The 24,439-nt window shown below is 36.9% G+C and overlaps 1 protein-coding gene and 1 non-coding gene across 2 annotated transcripts; one reads left to right on the top strand and one right to left on the bottom strand.

The window, feature by feature from the left end:
- Nucleotides 1-835: 835 nt before the first annotated feature.
- Nucleotides 836-2,480, bottom strand: LOC113849363 (putative pentatricopeptide repeat-containing protein At1g12700, mitochondrial). The gene is made up of 2 exons (XM_027479225.1): nucleotides 1,765-2,480; nucleotides 836-1,685 (listed from the first exon to the last, which is right to left on the bottom strand). Exons 1-2 carry the CDS (start codon nucleotides 2,469-2,471, stop codon nucleotides 836-838), a joined length of 1,557 nt encoding a protein of 518 aa, XP_027335026.1. The 5' UTR covers nucleotides 2,472-2,480.
- A 21,854-nt stretch (nucleotides 2,481-24,334) lies between these two features.
- LOC113851683 lies at nucleotides 24,335-24,439 on the top strand. Its single transcript, XR_003502254.1, has one exon. It is a non-coding gene; the product is annotated as a small nucleolar RNA R71 (small nucleolar RNA).

Raw genomic sequence — 24,439 nt, 5'->3', positions numbered from 1 at the left:
ATGACTTGGGCAGGCTAACAACAAGAATAATCAAATTGACAAATTGTATGTTGTCTTTAACATTTAACAAATAAGTAATAGCACTACTCGTCTATTGTCACAATAAAAAATAAAATAAAAGCAAGTTTCACATTTGACTATATTGTTTGAGCCATTTTTCTGATTAATCCCCAACCAATTATTTTGCAGGCAAAGCTATGAGAAAGAGAGACAGTGTTGCTAATTACTAACTCAACTTTGATTTTAATACCCAGAATCCAATCTACAACTTATTTTTTAAGTACTAAGATCACATTGCAAGTGCTTAGTAGTTTCTAGCTATGTTAAGGTTTTCGTTTAAGAACTTGATTTTAAGACATTAGAGTGGGGTATGTTATTTTCCCTAAACGTGACAAAATGTTTGCTTGAGTTACAAAGTGTTCCACTACTCCAGTATTGGCTCTTTTCACTTTCTTGGGGCACACAAGCTCCAATAGAAACTTAAAAAGAGAAAACTTAAAAAGGTTTTCGTGTGAAGAATTGTGTAAAAACTTAAAAAGCAAACAACATCCAATAAAGGAAAAAAAAAAAGAGAGAACTTTACTAAATACCAAGCATGAATGAAGATGAAACACAAACCATATTGATCTTTTTCAATTTTCAACAAGATCCATCAAACTCCAACTCACAATGAACAAAGCAAAAACAACAAAATATATCCGAGAAATTTTTATTTTTTTTTGGTTTATAAACACGCTTGACATTTGAATTTCTCATGATTTTGACCCACAAGCCAGCTATGTTTCTAGAGGAAATATTCCATAACAAGTGTAAATGGAAAGCATTAGTTTTAATCTCACAATAAGCCTCTAGCAACCATTTCATGAAGAAGTTTTTCGGCTGTATCATTCTCATCTCTTTCAAAGAGAGCACGGATAATTATGTCAAAAATTATAAAATCAGGACTGCAACCATTGTCCTCCATTTTTGACCATAAGGACAATGCTTCATCAACCTTGCCCTCTTTACAAAGCGCATTGATCATAGAATTATATGCTGCCACGTTTAGATGATAGCTATTATTCAATAAATCCTGAAAAACCTCTTGTGCATCCTTAAGTCTTCCGCCTTTGCATAATCCATCAATAAGTATTGTGTATGTGTATACATCTGGATGAATGCCCTTGTCTATAACTTTATTGAATAATGCAATTGCATGATCTAAATGATGGTTTTTGAAAAATGCGTCTATTAAGGAATTGTAGGTAATTATATCAGCACGTTGACCCCTATCCTCCATCTCATCAATAAGCTCCCAAGCATAAGAAATTCTTCCTGATTTGCAAAAAGCATCAATAAGAGAACTGTAGGTTACTGTATTTGGAACCATACCTTTCCAATGCATGTCTTCAAAGAGAGCCATGGCTTCATCCACCATTTTAATCTTGCCTAACCCGCTAATCATTATGCTGTAGCTATGCAAATTAAGGGTTACTCTATTTCGAATCATGCTGTTGAATATATATTTGGCCTTCTTTACTTCATTAACTAAGTAATAGCCATGCATTAGACTATTATAAGTAACAACGTTAGGTTTCACACCATCTTTTATCATGATGGCTAACACATTTCTAGCTACCCTCACATTTCCTTCCTTACACAGTGCATCAACCAATATGCTGTAGCTATAAACATTTGGATTGATTCTTTTCAATACCATTTCATTGAACAAACCAACTACTTTTTTCACTTGACCCAAAAGGCAAAAGCCATACATTAGACTACTGTAAGTGACAGTTGGGATAAATTTTCTTGACAACCATTTCTGAAAAAAGATCACATGCCTCCGTCAAAAATTTATCTTTACATAAGCTATCAATGATTGTACTGTAAATTACCACGTTAGACTGAATCAATTGTCCTTCAATCTTTCTAAGCACGTGAATGGCAGCTCTTGTTTCTCCCATTTTACATAATCCATTGATCAGTGTCCCGTAACTAACTTGGTCCATCTGAAATCTTTGAGCTACCATCTTGTCATGAAAATGCAGTGCTCTTCTAACGTTGCCATCAAGACAGAGACCATTCATGAGTGTATTGAAGGTTACCGTATTCGGCTGATAACCCAATCTGAAGATTTTGGCCAATACCGAAAAAGCTAAGGTCATATGACGCAGTTGGCATAAACAATTGATGTGAATGTTAAAAGTACAAATGTTTGGCTCAATTCCCTTGAATCCCAATCCTTGAAAAAGGGAAATGGCAGTGTGGAATTGCTTGTTCTTAACGAGGGACCCCAAAATCTTGTTAAATTGAACGATGGATGGGGAAGGACGGGTATTGAGCATGCGATTGAACGAGGCAACGGCATCATCAACATCAACATTGTGAATGAATCGGGTTTGGAGTGAGGAAGAAGGAAAGCAGAGAAGAAAAGGAGGAAACTTGGGAACAGGGAGACCGAGAGAAGAGCTTAACCTTGAGAATGACATTGGGAATACCAAAGTCTGGAGGGTTCCGAGAAGATGTAGCGTGATTTGGTTGGGAAGTGATTGAATAATATATATATTTAAATAATATAAATATTTATATTAAATTTTTAATATTTTATTTTGTATAAAAGAAAAATTTTAACAATAAAAAATTATAAATTAAAAGATATAATAATATTATTTAAAATAAAATAATTGTACATCTAACGAATAAAATATTAAGATTAAACAAGTGTGTTTACTATTTTTTTTTATAAATTCAAAATTATCTAATAAGTGAATTAAATAATCAATGTAAATTATTTTAATATATTAACTTAAGATTATCAATTACAATTTTTTATATTATTTAATTTAATTTTTAATTTTTATATTTAAAATTAAACTAAATAAACTCATAAATATAAATTTATATTAATTATTTTATTTTATTTTTATATAAACATTATTTTAAAATATATGTATATTTTTTTAAACTGAATTTATTTATCTTTAAGTGTTTATTTAATGAATACTATTAATTAAAAATTTATATATTTGATAAAAGATTCAATTTATACTTTTATTAATGATCGTATTTAATGTTCTAAAATATTATATGCAAATTTTATCAATAAATTTAGATATTATTAATAAAGAATAAGAATAAATTTAGATAGTTGATGATAAAATTTTAAAAAATATATAAAAATTTATTACTTAATATTCATGTTATAATTTAGATATTAATATAATTTTATAAAGAAAATATTTAATTAAATAAAACTTTAAAAGCTTATTGATAACTTAAATTTTATTAATTCTTTTTTTTTCTTGCTTTTTCTTTTATCTTTATACTTTCAAACAAAACTTTAAAAGTTATTTTTTTACAAAAAATTAGGTTTGGAGGCCAACTTCTTTGATTGTACATTCAAATTTTTTTAAAAAATTCTATATGAGTAATTTATTACAACAAATCAGTAAAAAAAAAAAAACTTAAAAAATTCAGTTTAAACTTATTTTTATCAACATGCATAATTCAAATGTGGTAACAATAATTCAACATAAAAATATTATTCAATAATAATCTGATTGAAGGATTTAGAAAATAACTTATAAAATATGGTTATAAAAAAATTATAGAGAAGAAAAAAGATAGGTTACCAAATGACATAAAAATTATCACATAATGAATATTTAACAAAAATATAATAATGTTAATTTTAGGAAAATTATAAAACTTAAGATTTATAAATACTTAAATAAAAATTGTTTAAATTATAAAGACTAAATTATATATTAAAAAATATATATATATAAAGACTAACAGATAAATTTAAATATGTACTAATTGAATTTTATTAGTCTAATTTAAAGATATAAAATGAGTAAATAAAATTTTCTATTAAAAACATGAAAATATTTTAACGATTTTGGACTTTTTCTTTCATGAGGTTTCTTCTTTTCTCTATGTTGTTTGAATTTATGCTTAATTCCTAAAACTAAAAATATTCATAACAATTGGTATCTGCTTGACGATCCATTTGAAGTTCTTGACTATGGCGAATGCTACTTGTAATGGTCAAGCGATTAAGGATATTGAAGAATATCTCTGGATTTGCTTGGATTCTTAGTAAATAGATCCAACAAACATTAACACCATTTATAAAAGAAACGATGCAAGAATTGTTGAAGTATCAACTTGAGTAAGATAATCATAATAAGAAGAATGCAGATTATAACTCACGAGGTAAGCGTCGTAATCCTTATCCTTATGCTTATGAAACTAGGTTAGTTAGGATTGATTTTCCTCGCTTTACTAGGAGAAACGTCAATCAATGGATATATTAATGTGATAATTTCTTCTTGATCAATAATACACCTGAGGAATCTAAGGTAAAATTTGCCATTGTTCATTTGGAAGGTCGTGCTTTGTAATGGCACACAGCTCTTGCAAAATCTTTCGTTACTTCGTGTTTGTTATCTTGGGTGATTACACTAAGTTGTTGATTAAACATTCTGGTGATGTATGTGATGATCTCATGGCAGATTTAATGAGGTTGAGGCAGAAACTTTATGTATGTAATTATCACAAGGAATTTCATTCAATTATCACCATATTGAATCTTTTAGAGAAGTATACTTTAAGTTGCTTTCTTGGAGATTTTAAGAAGGATGTGCAGATGTTGGTTTGCATGTTTTAGCCATTTACAGTTCAAAGAGCTTTTGTCTTAGCTAGAATGTATGAGGCTGCTAACCCTTCATAGGTTCAGCCCAATGTACACGGCAAAGTTCAAAAAAAGGTATTGGGACTTGACCTGCAGGTATCTCCACTACTCTGATGGCATTTGTGACTTCTAAACCGTGGCAATCAAGAAGTTTGACTCCTACTTACATGTTAGAGAGGAGGTCCAAAGGGCTATGCTATTTCTGTGATGAGCCATATTTAGTAAAGCATAACTTAACTCATAAAAAGCACTAAGTGCATGTTCTGGAGGTGGATGAAAAGTAGGAGGAGCCAAGAGAAGAGACTACTGCAACTTTAGGTGTGGACCCAGGAAACTCACACCCCAAATATTTGTAAACGCTTTAACAGGTGTGGCTGGATTTAGAACTATGAAGGTTATAGGGTACTATCAAAATAGACTGTTGAATATCTTGATTGACAGTGGCAATACACAACTTTTTAGATGTGCAAATTGCTAAGTATGGTTGCATAATTAAGGAATTGAGGTCTAATTTGGTTGTAGTAGATGGTTCTAACCTTAAGCTCTTTTCAATAGTCAAGAATTTTTGTTGGACTATCTATCAAATAACCTTTACATCATACATGTTGCTGCTTCCCTTAGGTTGTTATGACTTAGTGTTGGGAATTGAGCGGTTGGTAACATTAGAAGACATCACTTGGAACTTTGATAAGCAAACTATGAAGTTCGAGGTTTTAGTGAAGAAGGTATGTGTTGAGAGGAGCAACATCAAACAGCGTAAAAATTGCAAAGAAGTAAAATTGAACAAGGCTTTGGCTGAGGGAGGTCATCTGTCGATGATGCAGCTATGCACTGGGGATGATAGTTTGTTGTAGTCCTTGACTATTCATGCTGAGCAACTCGCTTTACCAGTAGACGTGGAATAGTTGTTGCAGGAATTTGAGGATGTGTTTCAAGAACCCTCTCAATTACCTCCATTTAGGCTTGGGCATGATCATAAGATTCCCTTAATTCAAGAAGCAAACCCAATGAATAAAAGACCTTACCAGTATGCTGAGAATCAGAAAGATATTATTGACAAGCTTGTATAGAAATATTTGAAGTTTGGGGTTATTCAAGACAACAGTAGTCCCTATGCAAGTCTAGTGGTGTTAGTGGGAAAGAAAGATAGATCTTAGAGGTTGTGTGTGGATTACAGGGACTTGAACAAGGGTACTATGAAGAACAAGTTTCCAATTCCTTTGGTAGATAACTTGTTAGATGAGCTGAATGGGTCTACAGTCTTCTCCAAAATTGATCTGAGGGCTGGTTAAAATTAGGTGCGGATGGATCCTGCAGATGTGTGTAAGACAGCATTCAAAATGCATGGAGAGCACTATGAGTACGTGGTGATGTCCTTTGGCCTCACAAATGCCTTTGCTACTTTCCAGGGTCTCATGAATACAATGTTTTAGCAATTTTTGAGAAAATTCCTACTCGTTTTCTTTGATGACATTGTCATCTATAGTGGGAATTTGATAGATCATTTAGAGCATTTAAGGAAAACTTCAGTGCTAATTCAATCAAGTTCTGAACCTTCAAGCATTTGGATTGAATGACAATCAGTTTCATGATGTGTTAATCAAAAGTTAATTCCTTAACTCAATGAATCTAACATTCAATTCAATCAATCTAATTCCTTAGATTTGGTTCAATTAAATGTTGCATTAAGTATTAGAAACCAAAAGATTGCAAGATGAAGATAACTTATCCCTAAGAAATCAATAATCTTGGTAATTGATTCAGATCTGAGAAACAATTTCAACTTCCATTGATTAGAGCTTTTTTGTGATTAGTTAATCAAATTTCTATTTCATAACTACTTGAAAAGCAGAATCAATTACTTAATCAAATCCAGCACTCAAAGTTCAGATCCAAAATCAATTCAACACTTCTATTTTGGATCCATAAATCCCTAACTACAAAGAGTTTAGAACTCCATTACAAAATGAAAAGAGATAGAAAGAGAAGAAGGAGATAAGCAGAGACTCATCTTCAATCCAATCTTCAATCTGATTCCTCAAGATGTAAAGCTTGGTGTTTGTCCCCAATCTCTCTCTCAGACTCTCTCAAGACAAGAAAATGAAATGAAAATGAAAAATGAACAAAAGATACAAAGTTCTGAGCTAATCTTCAATTTATAGATTTTTCTGCCTTTCATGCATAATCACTATTTTTCACTAAAGTAACCATGCAGAGGCTTATCTGCTAATCTTCTTCACTGGAACAATCAATATTTTTCATAAAAGTAGCAACGCAGAGCTTGTTTTGCCTTTTGGTCATGCGCGCGTTCACTTTTGTTCACAATAAGAGTCACGCGCAGCTTGTTCTGTTAAAATGCTCTCTAGAACATTCACTATTTCTTGCAGAAGTGTTAATGCGCAGCTAGCTTTGCTTCTAGGTCATGCGCGTGGTCACTTTATTTTATGAAAGGAGTAACACGTAGCTAGTTTCCTCTATTCAGACTTGCGTGTGTTCACTTTTGTACAAAATAGTGATCACGTACAAGTTGTTCTTCTCACCTAGTCTCTAGAACAATCACTATTGTCATAATGCAGGATACTTCATCATAGGCGTTGTTACTTTTCTTTATAAAACTGATAACGCACATATCAATCCTTGAAATTAGGCTCTGGAGTGATTATTTTACTTCTGAGCTTGTGAACTCCAATATCAACGCATTCAAAATGGTATCCAAAAGATTATGCAGTATACTTCAATAAAATAATGTCAATTACATACTGACTTAAGAAAAAAAATAATATAAGCTATGTTAGGGCCAAAGAATAGTTAGTTAGGATATCTAGTTAGCTAGAATAGTTGGTAGTTAAAGTTGTGATGCTTTAGCAGAAGAGTGGGTATTCTTAGAGAATGAAGCATTAGATTTGTCAACTCTGCCTATGGCCCCATAGCCAGTCTTAAGCTTGGGTAAAGGAGAAGGGTTGTGTTAGGCCTTCGGCAGCTAATCTAGAACTTGTTGAAACTTTTTATATGGATTACATACTATTATATTGTGCTAGGACTAGGTCGTTACATGGAATTAACACATTATATGGCTCAAGTACAGTGTCAAATAAGCTAAAGTTGCTGCATCAGCTCCCAAATATAGTGTTAAATCAATAAGGGTCTTCACATTTGGCTAGATGAATGTGAATAAAGAAGTTAATTTAGGAACACATGTTTAGGTTTGGTTTATGGAGTATTGGTATTTTGACAGAAAAGACATTGAAATTGGTGGACACTATGATTCGTAGAACGATTAACATCATGTACCTTTAAGAAATAAAATGGGTTGGAAATAAGGTTAAGGAACTAGATACTACAAGTTTCAAACTTTGATACACAGGAAAAGTCAAGGGAAAGAACAGAGTAGCATAATTGTGGATAATACTAAGAAAAAAAATGTAATAGAGATAAAAAGGATTGGAGATAGGATCATATCCTTAAAGTTATTGATTGTACAAGACACTATTAATATCATTAAGGCGTATGCTCCATAAGTTGGCTCGGAAGCTCATTTTTGGGAAGATTTAGAGGAGTTGATCCAAGACATCGCACAATTTGAAAAGATGTTCATAGGCAAGGACTTTAATGAACATGTTGATTGTAAAGTAAGACAATTTGCAAGGGCTTATGGTGGTTTTGGTTTCGAAGAATTAAATAAGGGTCTATTATTGATTTCTCAATGTCCTATGACTTTAAAATTATGAACACATGTTTTAAGAAGAGGGAGGAATATCTTATCACTTTTAAGAGTGGAGTGTTAGGAAACCTCCTATTATTAAGGTTTCTAGGAGAAAAGATAGGAAGGTTAAAGGGGATAAAAGCCCTGAGTCAGCCTGTTAAGGATATATATAATAATAATTGTAACATAATCAATTATTTTGTATCTGAGTCTAGGCGATAGAGGAGGGGAACAATATTATAAATAAGAAGATAAAGAGTAAGGAGAGGGGAGAAAAGAAATCCTTAGATGTGTCAAGGAGAGTTTGGCCTCTGGAAGTGTCATCATTGTATTATGGTGCATTTGTACATTTTTACATTATGACTAAACAGAGATTCCTAAATAATACAAGTGTCTATTCAATCTCTAGCCTATTTGACACTAGTATTTAACACTGGTATTAGAGTTCTAATGTAGGAGCTCTGTGGGTAACACGCTGCATGGAGAAGGATTCATGGTCAAAAGAACGCGTTTGCACACCCAAGATTCAAGAATGGAATCAAGAATTGAGGTGTTAGAGGGGATGTTAACGCAGGTCATTGAAAATCAAAAAGCACAAGATGTGAGGCTAAAACAAATAGAGGACCAAGGTGCAAGACATAAGAACATTGAGTTCTTGCTAGAAAAACTTGTTCCTCCACACTCTGGAGGACCGAAGGGAGCATGAGCTTCAAGAAATGAAGACAGGACTTTGGGAAATGCGGAAAGGCAAAACCTAGAGGTAACAAGGAGGTTTAACACAAAGGATCGATGGAGGGGATTAGAACTACCACTTATTTCCAGAGAGGGTGAATATGGATGGCTCAGCTGGGTAGAAAGATACTTTGTCATCAGAGGGGCAAGCGAGGCAAAGAAAATGCAGGCAGTAATAGTGGTAATGTTGGGCAAGGCATTGTACTGGTACCAATGGTGGGAGAGTATTGGGGAAACCAATCTTGGGAGACCTTCAAGGAAGCCCTTCTTGATAGGTTCTAGCCTGCAGTTCTGTAGAACCCCTTCAAGATGTTGTTGGCTCTAAAGCAAACAGGGTCGGTGTAGGAATACCGAGAGCAATTTGAATTGTACATGGCTCCACTGCATGATAGGGATCCCACATATCTTAGAAGCATATTTTTGAATGGGCTCAGGAAGGACATCAGAATGGCTTTAAAATTGTACCCTTCAGCTACCTTGAATGATGCAATGCAGAGTGCACAGTCTGTGAATGAGTTTGAACGTACAAAGGAAGAGGAAATAGGTTCAACAAGAACTACGACTAATGTATCTTGGAGGAACAACCCAGCAACTTGGAGGATCAATACTACAGTGAAAGGAGGGTAGAATGCTGGGGGAGGCCAGCGGAGGAAAGCCCGACAACCGCTTTGGGGATCCTAGTAGATAGAATGAAGGAACTACAAGAAGGAATAATGGTTACAGGAGGCTGACAGATGCAGAAATGCAAAATAAATTCAAGAAAGGGTTGTTCTTCAAATGCAATGAGAAATATGGACCAAACCATGTGTGTGCAAAAACAGAGAGCTATGAGTTATTATGATGGAAGAAGAGGAAGAAACTGCAGGTAAGGAGGAAATTAGCAGGAGTGCGCAAGAAGAGATACTTACTAAAGAAGAAGTAGGACAATGTCAGTCTTTATAATTGTCTTTTTATTCCACAAAAGAATTTACAAAAAGGAAGTTCATGAAAATGTGGGCAGAAATCAAGGGGAGGAAGGTTATTGTCTTTATTGATTATTGAGCGTCCCATAACTTTGATTCCAAAGTTCTGGTTGGAGAGCTAGACTTGCTGGTTTTGGAAACAGACCCTATATGGTGGAGGTAAAGAATGGTAAAAGGCTGAGATGTAAGGGAAAATGTCCCGTTTGAAGTTTAAGTTGCAAAAAGTGGAAGTAGAGCAAGATTTTTATTTGTTTCAATTAAAGGGAGTTGACGTTGTGTTTTGAATAACATGACTGGAAACCTTGGGAAGAATCTGGGTGGACTTCCAAGAGATGACAATGGGTATTAACACTGGGATAAGAGTGGCGAGACTGCAAGGGGATTCGAGATTGTCCAAGAGAAGAGCAACCTTAAAAGTCATACATAAAGCCCTACTAGATGAAGGAGAAGGGTATTGGATTGATTGTCAGATAAGGGGAACATTGGAGTCATAGAATCTGGGAGGGGGACAACAGATACAACAATTATTGGTAGAGTTTGTAGATATATTTCAGCAGCTAGCAAGATTGCCTCCAAAAAGGAAATACGATCATGCGATACACTTAAAAAAAGGAACGAATATTCTGAACATTCGACCTTATAAGTATCCACATTACCAGAAAAATAAGATAGAGAAATTGGTTACTGAGATGCTGCACATTGGAATAATCTAACCCACCATAAGCCCAATGCTCCGGCCTAGTTGTCTTAGTCAAAAAAGGATGGCTTATGGAAGTTTTGTGTAGATTACTGGGCCCTCAATAAAATCACAGTGACTGACAAGTACCCCATTACAATGATAGAAGAGCTAATGGACAAGTTAGGAGGAGCAACGATTTTCTCCAAACTAGATTTAAAGGCTGGTTTTCACTAAATTCGCATGAAGAAGAGTGATATTCAAAAGACGGCATTCAAGACTCGTGAGGGACACTACGAGTTCCTCGTAATGCCTTTCAGCTTGAAAAATGCCCCCTCCACGTTTCAGACAATGATGAATGACGTGCTAAAACTATACCTTTAAAAATTCAGTTTAATTTTTTTTTACGATATTCTTGTGTAACACCTTAAATTTAATTTCAATTAAATAATAATTTCGCAAATTCGAATAACCAAATTTTCATAAGATATTTTGAAATAAGAGAAGGTTTACAAATTAATATCAAATAATTCCTACAGGACTAGTTCAATTACAACATTTTCAAAATGAAATCTAAGTCCTATAGCAGTCCACCCCCGCCTCACGAATACCACGTGGGCAGTCACGGGTCGCTCATCAAAGGTAATGGTCAGATGTCTAGTCAAGAAGAGAGTGTGTGGCCTGTGGTGCACCTGTTTCACAGTCGGTGTCACCACCACTCTCTCCTCCCCAAGGTATTTCTACCATCCTCATCTTCCACACCCCAGTGTATCGCTGAACCATTCACAACACATTATAACGGCGCTACACGCCCTATTCATGTACATTTCATTCACACATGCAATATGCATGCTTGCACACGGCACACAGCCTATATTCAATTCACATTACACGACACATAGTCCACATTTTATCCACAATATACGGCTCATAGCCTTCATACACGATCACCCCACGGGGCCTAACTAATCCAACACACATCACATTGCACACCAATTTCTATCAAACACACAATTTCTACTCCTTCTCTCAACCACATTGCATTAAACAACAAAACAAACAAGAATTACAAGACATTGAGATAGGGTAGAGTCCCTTTTACCTTGGATTGAAAACCCACACTCGGATTCAACCTCAGACATGTTGCCCACACAGATTTTGGCCTCCAAACGCCCTAAACATGATTTCAACCTTCAATCTAGCTCTCGAACGGCTTTGGAGGCAATTTAATCGGTGGAAAAAGGTTTAGGAATGAGAGGATCCAAGGAACTTTGAAGGGGTGGGGGGAGAAACAACCTTCCTCGAACCCTAACCCCTTTTAAATCCCTTTCTGGCCGCGACAGCGAGGGGACCTCGCTGCAGCAAAAAACTCAGAGAAATCTGCACTCTAGTTTTTACAGAATCTCCCTACAGTGAGATCTTCTTGCTACAGCTAGATTGTATCCATAAATTCACCCTAAACTATCGCTCCAGCAAGACGTCTCTCGCTGCAGTGAGAAGGTGACTGTTTCGGTCCTTCCTCCCAGGGCCCTCTCGCTACAGCGAGAACAGCCTAGTATTATACCCTTAACCTGTTTTCAGTATCAGAAAATCCAATCATATATACATATCTATACGTAGCTATAAGCATTTATACACATCATCGTTTAACATTTACTACGCACTCAAGTGACAATTCTAATATTCAATTACATTTACACACACACACACACACACACACATTTTTATATATATACATATAACAATAATCAATGTTACAAAAATTCGGGGTGTTATATCTTGTGTTTAGTTGTAGTTTGGAGGAGCATATATAATAGACACCCAAACAATCAACCAACAAATCATAAAGAAGGAGAGCAATTTATGTGATAAAATTATGGATGTTGTATTTAAGGAATATGTAAAGAAAACAAACTCAAAAGAGGGATATCTCCTCTGCCAAGAGCCAAGCTCTTGTTAGGGACACTATAAAGGTTCTCTATTCAAAACAATAAAAGTAATAACAAAATACCCCCTTCTATAAAGCGTGATTCTCTATATAACTAAATATTCTCTCTCCCTCCTCTAACAATCCAGAAAAACCCTCATGCCTTGTCAGCATTCTTCTTTTTCCTATGCTCATTGATGATGGTCTATTTTGAGGTGTTTAAAAGATTTGTCGTAAATCTTCATCAAAATTTAAACAAATTAATGTAGTACTAGGGTAACCCTAGATTGTCTCCCATGAACATTGGTTATTAATCTTCATTAAACATGTTGAAGGCATTAATTAAACAAGCAATTAAAATGGGGGGGTTTTGTGGTTTCAAATTAAAATAAAGAGCAATGAGCAAATGAGTTTAATTAATTCAAACAATAGAAAACAGCAATCCTTAGTTCATCCACATAGATTCTATCCTCATTCCACTCAAGATTTAACATTCATCCTCTCTTCCATGAATTAGGTTAATTTAACAAGCGAAAATCAACCTTATGGTCCCAACGAAATTACGCAATTTGTTAGGCTCTAATCTCTCATCCCAAAATTACGCAACCTTAGAATTAAACCTAGGATTAAGCAACCCTTAGTTTAGAATCTCCTTAAAATGAAATTAGGGTTAATTGAGCAATACCCCCCTCATTCACCATTAATTCAATTTAAGAGACAAGGAAGAAGTAATTCATGAAAGAAAGGAATTATATTATCATTAAATTCAAGGAACTCAAGAACCCATGTGAATTCACTAAGGATTATACAAACTTAGCCCTCCATGGAAATGGGAGTCAAAAACGCAATTGGGAAATGCAGAAAACTCATTAACATTAATGTAAAAGCAAGAGAAATGAGAAACCAAACCCTAGGTTGGACCCTTGGCTGTCACCCAAGGTTGCCCTAAGCTCTGGAAAATATTCTAAATTGAGTAAAGAAGAGAAAAAGGTTCAAAAAGTGTAAGCAGTCCCTACCCTAATTTGGTAAAAATCTATTTATACTAAAGCTGGCGCCGCCCAAAGTAATTACTCTCATTCTTTCATAGTAACCACGCACAGCATCAGTTGGGTTTTTCCTCTCTGTAGTGATTACTATGAATATTCATAGTAGTTACGCGCAGGTTTGGTTGATTCTGGGCTGCTGTAGTTGTCACTTTAAGCTTTGAAAGTGATCACTTTGTTCCCTTTGCTGGAAGTGGCTTGCTGTAGTTGTCACTATCAATATTGAAAGTAGTTACTTTCACCTCAAATTCCTCAAAATCCAATAATTCTTCAAAATAAGCTTGGGGATTCCTGCCATATTATTCAAATGATCAAAATATGTAAAATAAACTATTTAAATTCATGTAAATTAACAAAAAACTAAGAAAGCTATATTATTTAGCCTAGTTGGAATATTCATCTTATTTACACTATCTAAGTCTATTCTTTTCTATAAAAAGTAATAAATAATGTATAAAAATGTAGTAAAATGTGGACTCATCACAACCCCAAACTTAAACTTTTGCTTGTCCTCAAGCAAACCAAAATTCAAGGACTTAAGTAAAAAGGGTTAGACTTATCCAAAAATTTTTCTCAAAATTTTTCTGTTCCAATCTTTCAACTCTAATATGCATTTCCTCCATTTCAAAATCATGGAGTCATTCAACAAAGAAAGCATACTCATATCAATCAATTTTATGCAAAGTCCCATACAAGTGAAACAAAAATTCAACAAGGTTCATCATACTTCACACAATGCCAAGAAATTATCTGGCTCACAAGGTGGTGTTTCACTCTTCACTCCTCAGTGTTTCAAGATAGGTATTTTCCCTCAATACATGCAAATTGCTCTACCCTACCATATGCTTGCCCATATTCTCAATCTCCTTTGCCTTAATACAATGATTTACCTATCAAAAGGACTTGGTTGGTCACAAATAAGGATAGGTAAGGTTCAATTTGATCAAGGAGGGTCAAAAGCTCAGGTGGGTTTTCAAGATAAGGGAATTCTCTTGAGTGAGTGAATACAACAATTAGAATGAAATGCATCAAATGAGGTAGCCTAAGAGGTTCAAGCATTTTTCACCTTGTTTTTCATCATTTTTTTTTATTATTATGTGAAGATCTCTTCAATCTCATGGACTTTGCTTCATTTTATTTTCTTTCCTTTTTCATTCTTTCTTTTATGATTTATTGGACTTTGGCAACCACTTTTTTTTTTTTTTGACATGTATTTTAACATGTATATTGTTCACCACCCCAAACTTGAGAGGTTGCTTGTCCTCAAGCAACTACCATCAAATTCAACACCCCAAACTTGGTATTTGCATTCACTCTTGATGTCACTCAAAAGAAATACGTTCTTGATGGAAGAAAAAAAATGTTTTAGCAAACTAAGTTTTGGCAAAAGAAGAGGATGTAATGCAATAAGGTGCAAAGGTAGGCAATGGTGAGTGGTTGTGTGTATGTGTAAAGGAGGCCTCAATCAACTAGATAAAAAATTGCATAATGCATATTAAATTAAGAAGCAGGGCAAGTTCTAGAGAATAGATGCAAAATTACATGAAGCATACACACAGAAAGATAATTAAGGGCTCAATTCTCTACCATGGTAAAAATGGTGATAATTACTTAACATCATGTGAGGATAAATCACCTTGCAAGAAAAGATATTCAGCATGGCATGGAGAGAAAATTATTTACAAAAGTAGAGTGTGTTCATGAATTGAATGAAAATTGCAATAAGAGTCTAAGATTGGGATTACAAAATTTGGTTCAATTAAAAGAAAAAGAATAAAAATATATTTTTGTATTTTAATGTATAATTATGCAGGAAAAATGAGGTTAAGAGTATATGAAATAGAGGTAAAGAACTTCACCCCCCCTTTCATGGATGATAGTGCCTCAACTCATGGGCAAAAAAAATGATGCTCCTCTTGATGGAACTGAGGGCATTCTCTGCACAAAGAGATAATAAATTCAGCACCAGCAGAACAAAATAACTCAAACTCAGATAATATATATAAATAGCATAAAAAAGTTAAGTTGTTGTTCAGAGTAGAAGCAGTAAAGGGAAGTCAAAGGCAAGGAAAATAAAAAAAAATGTACCAATTACAGGGAAATTGGCAGAAAAAATAAATATATACAATGAAAGATAAGGTTAAATAAATAACAGAAATAAAAGTTTAAGACTATATTGCATCCTCATCAGCGCTGGAAGAGAGGTCATCATCATCAGCTGCATCCGTATCAGTGTCCTCATCATCCTGCCCCTCTACTGCTGCAACTGGGTCTGGTACTGGCTCACCCTCAGAGCTGCTATCTTCCTCTTCCTCCTCCTCTTCTGCTGTAGGTGTGAAAGGTGGAAGATCATTCTGAACTGCTGCTCGAAGATAAGGGGCTGGGAAGGTGGGGGCATAGTAGATCTGGTCAGCAGTCATTCTCATCTTCTTCCCCATGTTGAGTAACATGGTCTCTACAAGGGTCAGAGCAGCCTTCTGACCAGTATGTATAGCATCTTGTCGCAGAGCTATTTCCTTCAGCTGGTCTTTCATTTTAGAAGGAAGGCCTTTCTTCCCTGCAGCTTGGGGAGGTATCTCTGGGGCTGAGCTCTTCTTAGCTTTAAACAGCTCCTTCACCATAGCTGTGGTGATGCAGGGAGCTGCTCTGATTTTCTGCTGATACTCCCCAAAGTCAACTCCAGCATCCTGGCAGAGCATAGTAATGATGGAGGGAAAACCCATGGAGTCCTTCTTCCTAGCTAGGATCTCCATGATGGCATTGCTGATAACATCGCCAACATGGATGGGCATCCCTGTCATGATGGCATAAACTAGCTCTGCCCTCTTCACTGCCAAGGTAGATGAGTGCATGACTAGCATGAAGGAGCTAAGGATGAAGATGCTCCAGACTTTGGCAGGTGGAAGGAGGTGCTTTGTAGTTAGGTTCTTGGGCTGGAGCTTCATGTCAAACTCCTAGTTCTCTCCAGCCTTGCATATTGCTTGAAGGATTGGCTTGTAGTCCTTCTCCTCCAAGTAGCTGAAAATAGTGTAGTCCAGCTGTCCAGGCCTCTTTTCAGGAAGAGGGATGTTGAGGATCCTCTGGATGTTGGCAGGGTTGAAGTCTATCACCTTGCCTCTGACCATGGAATGCCTGTAGGGGAAATCATCTCCCTTAACCCTGAAGGCATTTGCATAGAACTCTTGGGTGATGTCCTTCCACCCATGCCCAGCACATGTGGTGAACAAATACCACCCCCTTTTCTGGATTTCCTGCTCAAATTGGGGGTAGGTCCCTTTTTGCAGGTCAAAATTTCTGTCCTGCACAATGTGTCACCTGAGAATATTGGCTTTGAAGAAATTCTCATGGGCCAGGGACCGAAATCTGGGATCATGTGCAGGCTGAGGCCTAGATGAAGAGGCAGCAGCTGTCTTGGCTCTCTTGGCTCTGGGTGCATTCTTTCTGGGAGTGTTTGCCATTAATCTGCACATAGAAAAAGGAATAAATGAGTGATAGTGCATAATTAACCCTGTAGCAAGAATTTCACACCATTTGGAAATGAATGAGAGAAAATGCAGGCAATTTACAGCATTGCTGCAGCAGAAAGTGGCTAATATGATGAATGAAAGTAGTTACTTTGGCAGTGAAGCATGACAGAATGCAGAGGTTTTAAGTGGATATAATTTCACAGCAAATGTGCAGAAATCAGAGAAAATTAAGACAATTCAGAGGGGTTCTGCATGCAAAAGTAACTACTATGCTAGTTGGTAGTAACTACTTTGACAGTGAAAGATCAGACAGTTAAACATATGTAGAGTGATCACTATGTGTTACAGGTAGCTACTATGACAGCAATAACAGTTCCAAAATAAAATTCATAATCCATGTGTTTAAAATGCAGAACAGCAAATGTCATGTAATGAATTATGGTCATCAAAAGAGGTTCATTTGATGGTCTGGAAAATTTAAACACAGTGTGCATTTGGATCCAATCAAGCGAGTTCTCAACTTCTGAATCAGGCTGTGAAAATGCAGAGAGCATATATAAAATGCAGAGGATGAATTCCACTAGATCAGCTAAGGTAAAAAGCATGTGCAGCAAGATGGGTCTAATTTCAAATCAAATTTCCAGAATTCAGAGCAAGTAGTAAGGGAAAATGTAGTTACATGGTAGTGCAACTGAATAAGATCAGGAATGAGTGTATGAAATGAGCAGACACAATATATTCACAGAGAGTAGTTAATAGGAATATTGATAGTAACTACTTCAGAGCAAAAACACTTCAACTTCAGAAAAGGAAAATGCAATTTGATTTCTAACCATGAAAAGTTGAATTTTAATGCAAAGAAATCACATTCCAGACTAAAACGAACCTAGGGGAAGCAGAATTTCAGCATTACCCACATAGTAATCACTACGAATTATGAAAGTGGCTACCCTAGGGTTCAAACATGGCAATTTATGCATACTGGATCAAATTAATCACCTTACTAGCTTGAAATCATATAATTATCTTTGCAGAAACTGATTTTAACCAGTAATTTCAACTCAAATTGGTTCTAATTAAAAATCCCCAATTGAAAAATGAAAAACCCTAACGCAGAGAGTGAGGGAGAGGAAATTACCTGGATTGGAGTTCAAATGCAGTGCAAAAGTGTAGGGAGTTGACGTTCAGATGCAAGGAATTTAATTTGAAGGAGTGAGTGCTCAGGAAATTAGGAGAGGAGTGAAAAAATTTCTCAGAAATGAAGAGTGAGAGTGAACGTGAAACAGGTCCTATTTATATAAAAATGTTGGGCGTAGTTACTCTCAATAATCATAGTAGCCACGCACAAGGGTTTCAGCAAAAATGGGGTGCGCGTGGTTACTATGAATTTTCAAAGTAATCACTCCAGAGGCGCCTTTCTCAGTTGTTTTAGAAGAGGTTGCGCGTGGTTACTATGAATATTCATAGTAACTACGCGCATCAAATGTTCAAAAATTAGTTTCTGTAGTGGCTACTATGAATATTCAAAGTAATCACTACAGAGGCGCCCTTCATGTGTATTTTCCCAGGGTGCTGCGCGTGGCTACTATGAATTTTCATAGTAGTTACGCGCAGACCAATGAATTCAAAAACCCTCAAAGTGGTCACTATGAAAATTGAAAGTGAGAACTACAGAGAGCAAACTCACATACCTTGGTGGAAAGTGACCACTATGGCTTGGGAAAGTGATTACCTTCATGGCTAACTTCAAAATTCTTTCTAGAGTGAATGCTTGGTGCCATGGAAATGATTATTCCTCCCTCTCTACTTGGACTTCCATGAATATATGTACAAATTGAGTCCAACTACAGCAATTTTTCCTCTACAAAAATTATGAACAAATCATCAATCAAATAATGAGTCAAGTGGTAAACAAAATGTTTGTGCAAAATGAACTAAGCAACATGACTAGTAACACAGCTCAAATAAAAGAATGCTTATTGAAATCAAAAGATAATTAGAAAGTGCTATAAAACTGTGAGTTGCCTCTCACAAAGCGCTTCTTTAACATCATTAGCTTGACGTTAAATGGAGCTTTCACTCCAAAATAGTTAAAGAATCAAGATTAGCTGGAGGTTGATCTAGGAAAACTTCCTCCACATTGGTCTCAATTGTAGGACTCCCATGGAAAGGCTTTAGGCGATGTCCATTCACTTTAAAAACCTTGTTTATAGATTCACTTTTTACCTCCACCACTGCATAGGGAGAAATGGAAGTCACAATGAAAGGTCCGATCCACCTAGATCTGAGTTTTCCAGGCATGAGCTTCAAGCGGGAATTGAACAACAAAACTTTTTGACCTAAGAAAAACTCCTTTCTTGCTATTTTTCCATCATGAAAGGCCTTCGTCTTCTCCTTATAAATTCTGGAGTTTTCATATGATTCAAGGTGAAGTTCTTCTAATTCTTGCAAGTGTAATTTCCTTTATTCTCCAGCTTTGTCTATGTCCATGTTACAGGCTCGCATTGCCCAATAAGCACGATGTTCTACTTCTACTGGAAGGTGGCAGGCTTTTCCATAGACAATTCTGTATGGTGACATTCCCAAAGGAGCCTTGTATGCTGTTCTATGAGCCCAAAGAGCGTCATCAAGACGCTTGCTCCAGTCTTTCCTATTTGGCTGAACAATCCTTTCTAAAATCTTCTTAATTTCTCTATTGGAGAGCTCAGCCTGCCCATTGGTTTGGGGGTGATAAGGTGTAGATACTTTGTGCAATACTCCATACTTTTTCAGTAGAGTCTCAATGGTTCTATTGCAGAAGTGGGTACCCTGGTCACTAATCAAAGCTTGAGGTACTCCAAACCTACAAAACAAATGAGTACGCACAAAATCTGCAACCACTCTTGAATCATTAGTTCTTGTAGGCTTAGCCTCTACCCATTTAGAGACATAGTCTACAGCAAGCAAAATATATAAGAAACCAAAGGAAGGAGGAAAAGGACCCATGAAGTCTATACCCCAAACATCGAATACATCACAGTATAAAATGGATTGTTGAGGCATTTCATGCTGCAAGGTGATTACCCCTCCAGTTCTTTGGCATTTCTCACATGTAGAACACACTTGCCAAGAGTCCTTGAAGATTGTAGGCCAATAAAAACCCGCATCCAGTACTTTCCTTGCAGTCCTTTGGGGCCCAAGATGGCCTCCTACAGTGGATGCATGACAGAAATGCAAAATTGATGCAGTTTCTTCCTCAGGAATGCATCTCCTAATCACTTGATCACTACAGAACTTCCACAAATAGGGATCATCCCAGAGGTAATGCTTGGGATCATTCTTGATCTTTTCCCTTTTACTCCTTGGTGCATCTGCTGGAAAAACTCCTGCAACTAAAAAATTTACAACATCAGCAAACCAAGGCAACGTTGAAGTATACAACTCTAATAATTGCTCATCAGGGAAATCATCTTTTAGAGGAGTGAGTTCAGGGACTCCCTCTATCCTGCTCAAATGATCCGCCACCAAATTTTGTGCTCCACTTCTATCCTTTATCTCTACATCAAATTCTTGAAGTAGAAGCATCCACCTTATTAGCCTTGGCTTTGAGTCTGTCTTTTTCAAAAGGAACTTAAGAGCAGAATGATCAGTAAACACCACAACTTTTGACCCTAGCAAGTATGATCTAAATTTATCCAAAGCAAATACTATGGCCAATAGTTCCTTTTCAGTTGTGGTATAGTTACACTGTGCAGGATCCAAAGTCCTAGATGCATAATAAATGACATGTGGATCCTTACCAAACCGCTGTGCTAAGATAGCACCCACAACAAAGTTGGATGCGTCACATATGAGCTCAAATGGAAGTGTCCAGTTTGGTGGCTAAATGATGGGAGTTGTGGTCAAGGCTGTCTTTAGGCAATCAAACACCTCTTTGCACTTGGCTCCAAACTCGAAATCAATATATTTCTGCAGTAACTTGGAGAGAGGAAGGGCTATCTTGGAAAAATCCTTGATAAAGCGCCTGTAGAAACCTGCATGGCCAAGAAATGCACGCACCTCTCGCACACAAGAGGGGTAAGAAAGCTGTGAAATGACATTAAGCTTAGCAGGATCTACCTCAATTCCCTTCTCAGATATTATATGACCTAAGACTACCCCCTGCCTAACCATAAAATGACATTTCTCAAAGTTCAGAACAAGGTTAGTCTCTATACATCTTTGTAAAACTCTATCCAAGTTTCCTAAACATGCAGAAAATGATGACCCATATACAGTGAAGTCATCCATGAATACTTCAATACAATGCTCAACCAAATCAGAAAATATGCTCAACATGCATCTTTGAAATGTACCGGGAGCATTGCAAAGCCCGAATGGCATTCTCCTATATGCAAATGTACCAAATGGGCATGTAAAAGTGGTCTTCTCCTGATCCTCAGGAGCTATGCATATTTGAAAATAACCTGAGAATCCATCTAGGAAACAGTAGTGAGATTTACCTGCCAGGCGCTCCAGCATCTGATCTATGAAAGGTAGAGGAAAGTTGTCTTTCCTGGTCGCCTGGTTGAGCCTCCGATAATCAATGCAGACTGTCCAGCTGTTCTGCACTCTAGTGGACAGGAGCTCATCCTTCTCAGTCTTCACAACTGTAATCCCTGACTTTTTGGGCACCACCTGCACTGGGCTCACCCATGTGCTATCTGATATCGGGTAGATGATGCTTGCTTGGAGTAGTTTGGTGATCTCCTTCTTCACCACCTCCAATATGATCGGATTTACCCTCCTCTGGGGCTGTCTTACTGGCTTGGATCCTTCTTCCAGCAAAATCCGGTGCATGCACAAGGAAGGGCTGATTCCAGGGATGTCAGCCAAGGTCCAACCAATAGCCTTTCTATGCTTCCGTATCACATCAAGCAACTGCTCCTCTTGGTCCTCATCAAGCTCAGTGGAAATGATCACAGGGAGCTTCTCACCTGTTTCCAAATAAGTGTATTTTAAATGCTCAGGCAAGGGTTTAAGCTCCAAGGTGGGAGGCTGCTCAACTGAAGGCAGTGCTTTAGCACTTTCATTTGAAATGATTTCTGCAACATTTAAACCATAAGGGTTAGATTCAATTATACTTGTTGTACTCAATGAACCACATTCTAACCCTTTTGATTTTTCAATGTCATTAATGTCAGAAGTTGCAGAATCTAAATACAGAAAATCAGCAATACAAATATCACACAAAGATGACTTAGTACAATATTCACAATTTTTAGTATCTATGGTATCTATACAATCAGAAAAATCAACGAAAGAGTCTCCTAAAAATTCAGCAAAATTATCATCTATCAAGCTATCAAGAACATCAATGTGAAAAACTGAATGCTCCTCAGGAGAGTGCTTCATAGCATCTAGTATGTTGAAGCGAACCACACTCTCTCCAAACTCCATAGTGAGAGTTCCAGCATGCACATCAATTTTGGTCCTGGCCGTCTTCCAAGAATGGCCTCGCCCCAAGATGATTGGTGTCAGGCTCCTTTTATTGGCTCTTCTTTCTTGCATGTCCAAAGATGTTAGAAGTCAGCAGGAAAGATTCAAGTCATTCACTCTCAACTAGAACATCCCTCCACAAGAGGCCCGGCTGGATTTGAGTTAGGTGCTCCCTATTTGCTAATTGGATGATGACCACCCGTGGGCTGCAATGGTCCAAGAGACAAAGATGTGAAGATAGATAAAGGCATAACATTAATAGATGCACCTAAATCAAGCATGGCATTATCTATCCTATTGTTTCCTATAGTGCAGGGAATAGTAAACGTCCCTGGATCTTTGTATTTCTCAGGCATGGAAGTTTTTTGCCTCTCAGAAAGAGCTGATACATTTCTCCCCATGTTCACTCTTTCATTACCATTTAGACGCCTTCTATGAGTGCACAAGTCCTTAAGGAATTTGGCATACTTTGGGATTTGCTTGATAGCATCTAACAAGGGGATATTGACTTCAACTTTTCTGAAAGTATCCAGAATTTCTTTATCAACCTTTTCTTGCTTCTTGTTGGGCTGAACCATTCTTTGAGGGAAGGGAATAGGAATAGACCTCTCCTCCTTGTCTACCACTTTTCGTTGACATGGCGTGGGCATAAGTGCAGGCTGCTCTTGGCTTCCAACTTCTCCTCCTTCACGTTCTGCAGCTAAAGTGCAATTGGGATCCTTTTCAGTAGGCATTTCTGGCTCTTGCATCACCTTACCAGATCTCAAGGTAATGGCACTCACATTCTTTGGGTTTGTGACAGTTTGTGCAGGGAGATTGCCTGAACCTTGAGATTGAAGTTGATTAAGGGATGAAGCAAGTTGACCCATTTGATTCTCCAAGGTCTTGATACTTGCTTGAGTCTGTTGCTGGAAGGCTTGACTCTGTTGTTGGAAATTGAGATTACTCATGGTGAGTTGCTTCACAAGGTCTTCCAAAGATGACTCATTCTTTTGAGGTGCAGCGGCTATTGAAGAAGATGCTTGATGGTGCTGTTGAGATGAAGATGATGGATAGTGATGTTGCTGGGCTGAATATGGCTTGCTTTGTCCAGCTTGATGCGGTTGGAATGGTTGTTAGTTGGTTGGCTAGAGCCTTGATGCTGTGCATTTCCTCCCCACCTTAAGTTAGGATGGTTCCTCCAACCGGGATTATATCTATTGGAAGATAAATCCAGCTTTGTTGTTGCTGCGGCTGCTGAAAAGGAAACTTATTAGCATAAATATTAGCAGCATAAGCTTGAGGATTACCTTCCGAAGATTCAGTTTCCTGCAATGTGGGGCAACTATCAGTGAAGTGATTCGTAGATGAACAAATCCCACAAGCATTGCTGGAATGGATGAAGGTGGAGGTGTATATGCAGCAGAATTCTTTTGGATGGATGCCAACTGTTTTACCATAGTAGCCAACTCATCTACTTTATGCTCCAGCTTGTGTGAATCTGAAGTTTGAATTTCATTGACACTTCTGGACATAATGGAATTTTGCCTTGTAGCAAACTGTTGAGAGTTAGCTGCCATATTCTCAATGAGGTTTCTAGCGGCTGCGGGAGTCTTGTCAACTAGGGCTCCCCCACTAGCTGCATCGATCATGCTCCTATCCATTGGGTGTAAGCCTTCATAGAAGTATTGGATTAGGAGCTGGTCACTTATCTGATGATGGGGGCAGCTAGCACAAAGTCTCTTGAAACGCTCCCAATATTCATACAAACTTTCCCTCTCTAGCTGCCTAATACCACATATTTCCTTTCTTATT

This window comes from Abrus precatorius, unplaced genomic scaffold, assembly GCF_003935025.1.
Source record: "Abrus precatorius isolate BTA unplaced genomic scaffold, Abrus_2018 Scaffold9, whole genome shotgun sequence".
Taxonomy (NCBI): domain Eukaryota; kingdom Viridiplantae; phylum Streptophyta; class Magnoliopsida; order Fabales; family Fabaceae; genus Abrus; species Abrus precatorius.
Note: the sequence above shows the minus strand (reverse complement) of the source record. Positions and strands in the feature narration are given on the sequence as shown.

Excerpts from the sequence above, each read along its gene's own strand:
- LOC113849363 (XM_027479225.1), bottom strand. The coding sequence starts at position 2,471 with ATGTCATTCTCAAGGTTAAGCTCTTCTCTCGGTCTCCCTGTTCCCAAG. Across the intron at positions 1,686-1,764 it reads TATCCCAACTGTCACTTACA|AATCAATCCAAATGTTTATA; the intron begins GTAGTCTAATGT and ends GGTATTGAAAAG.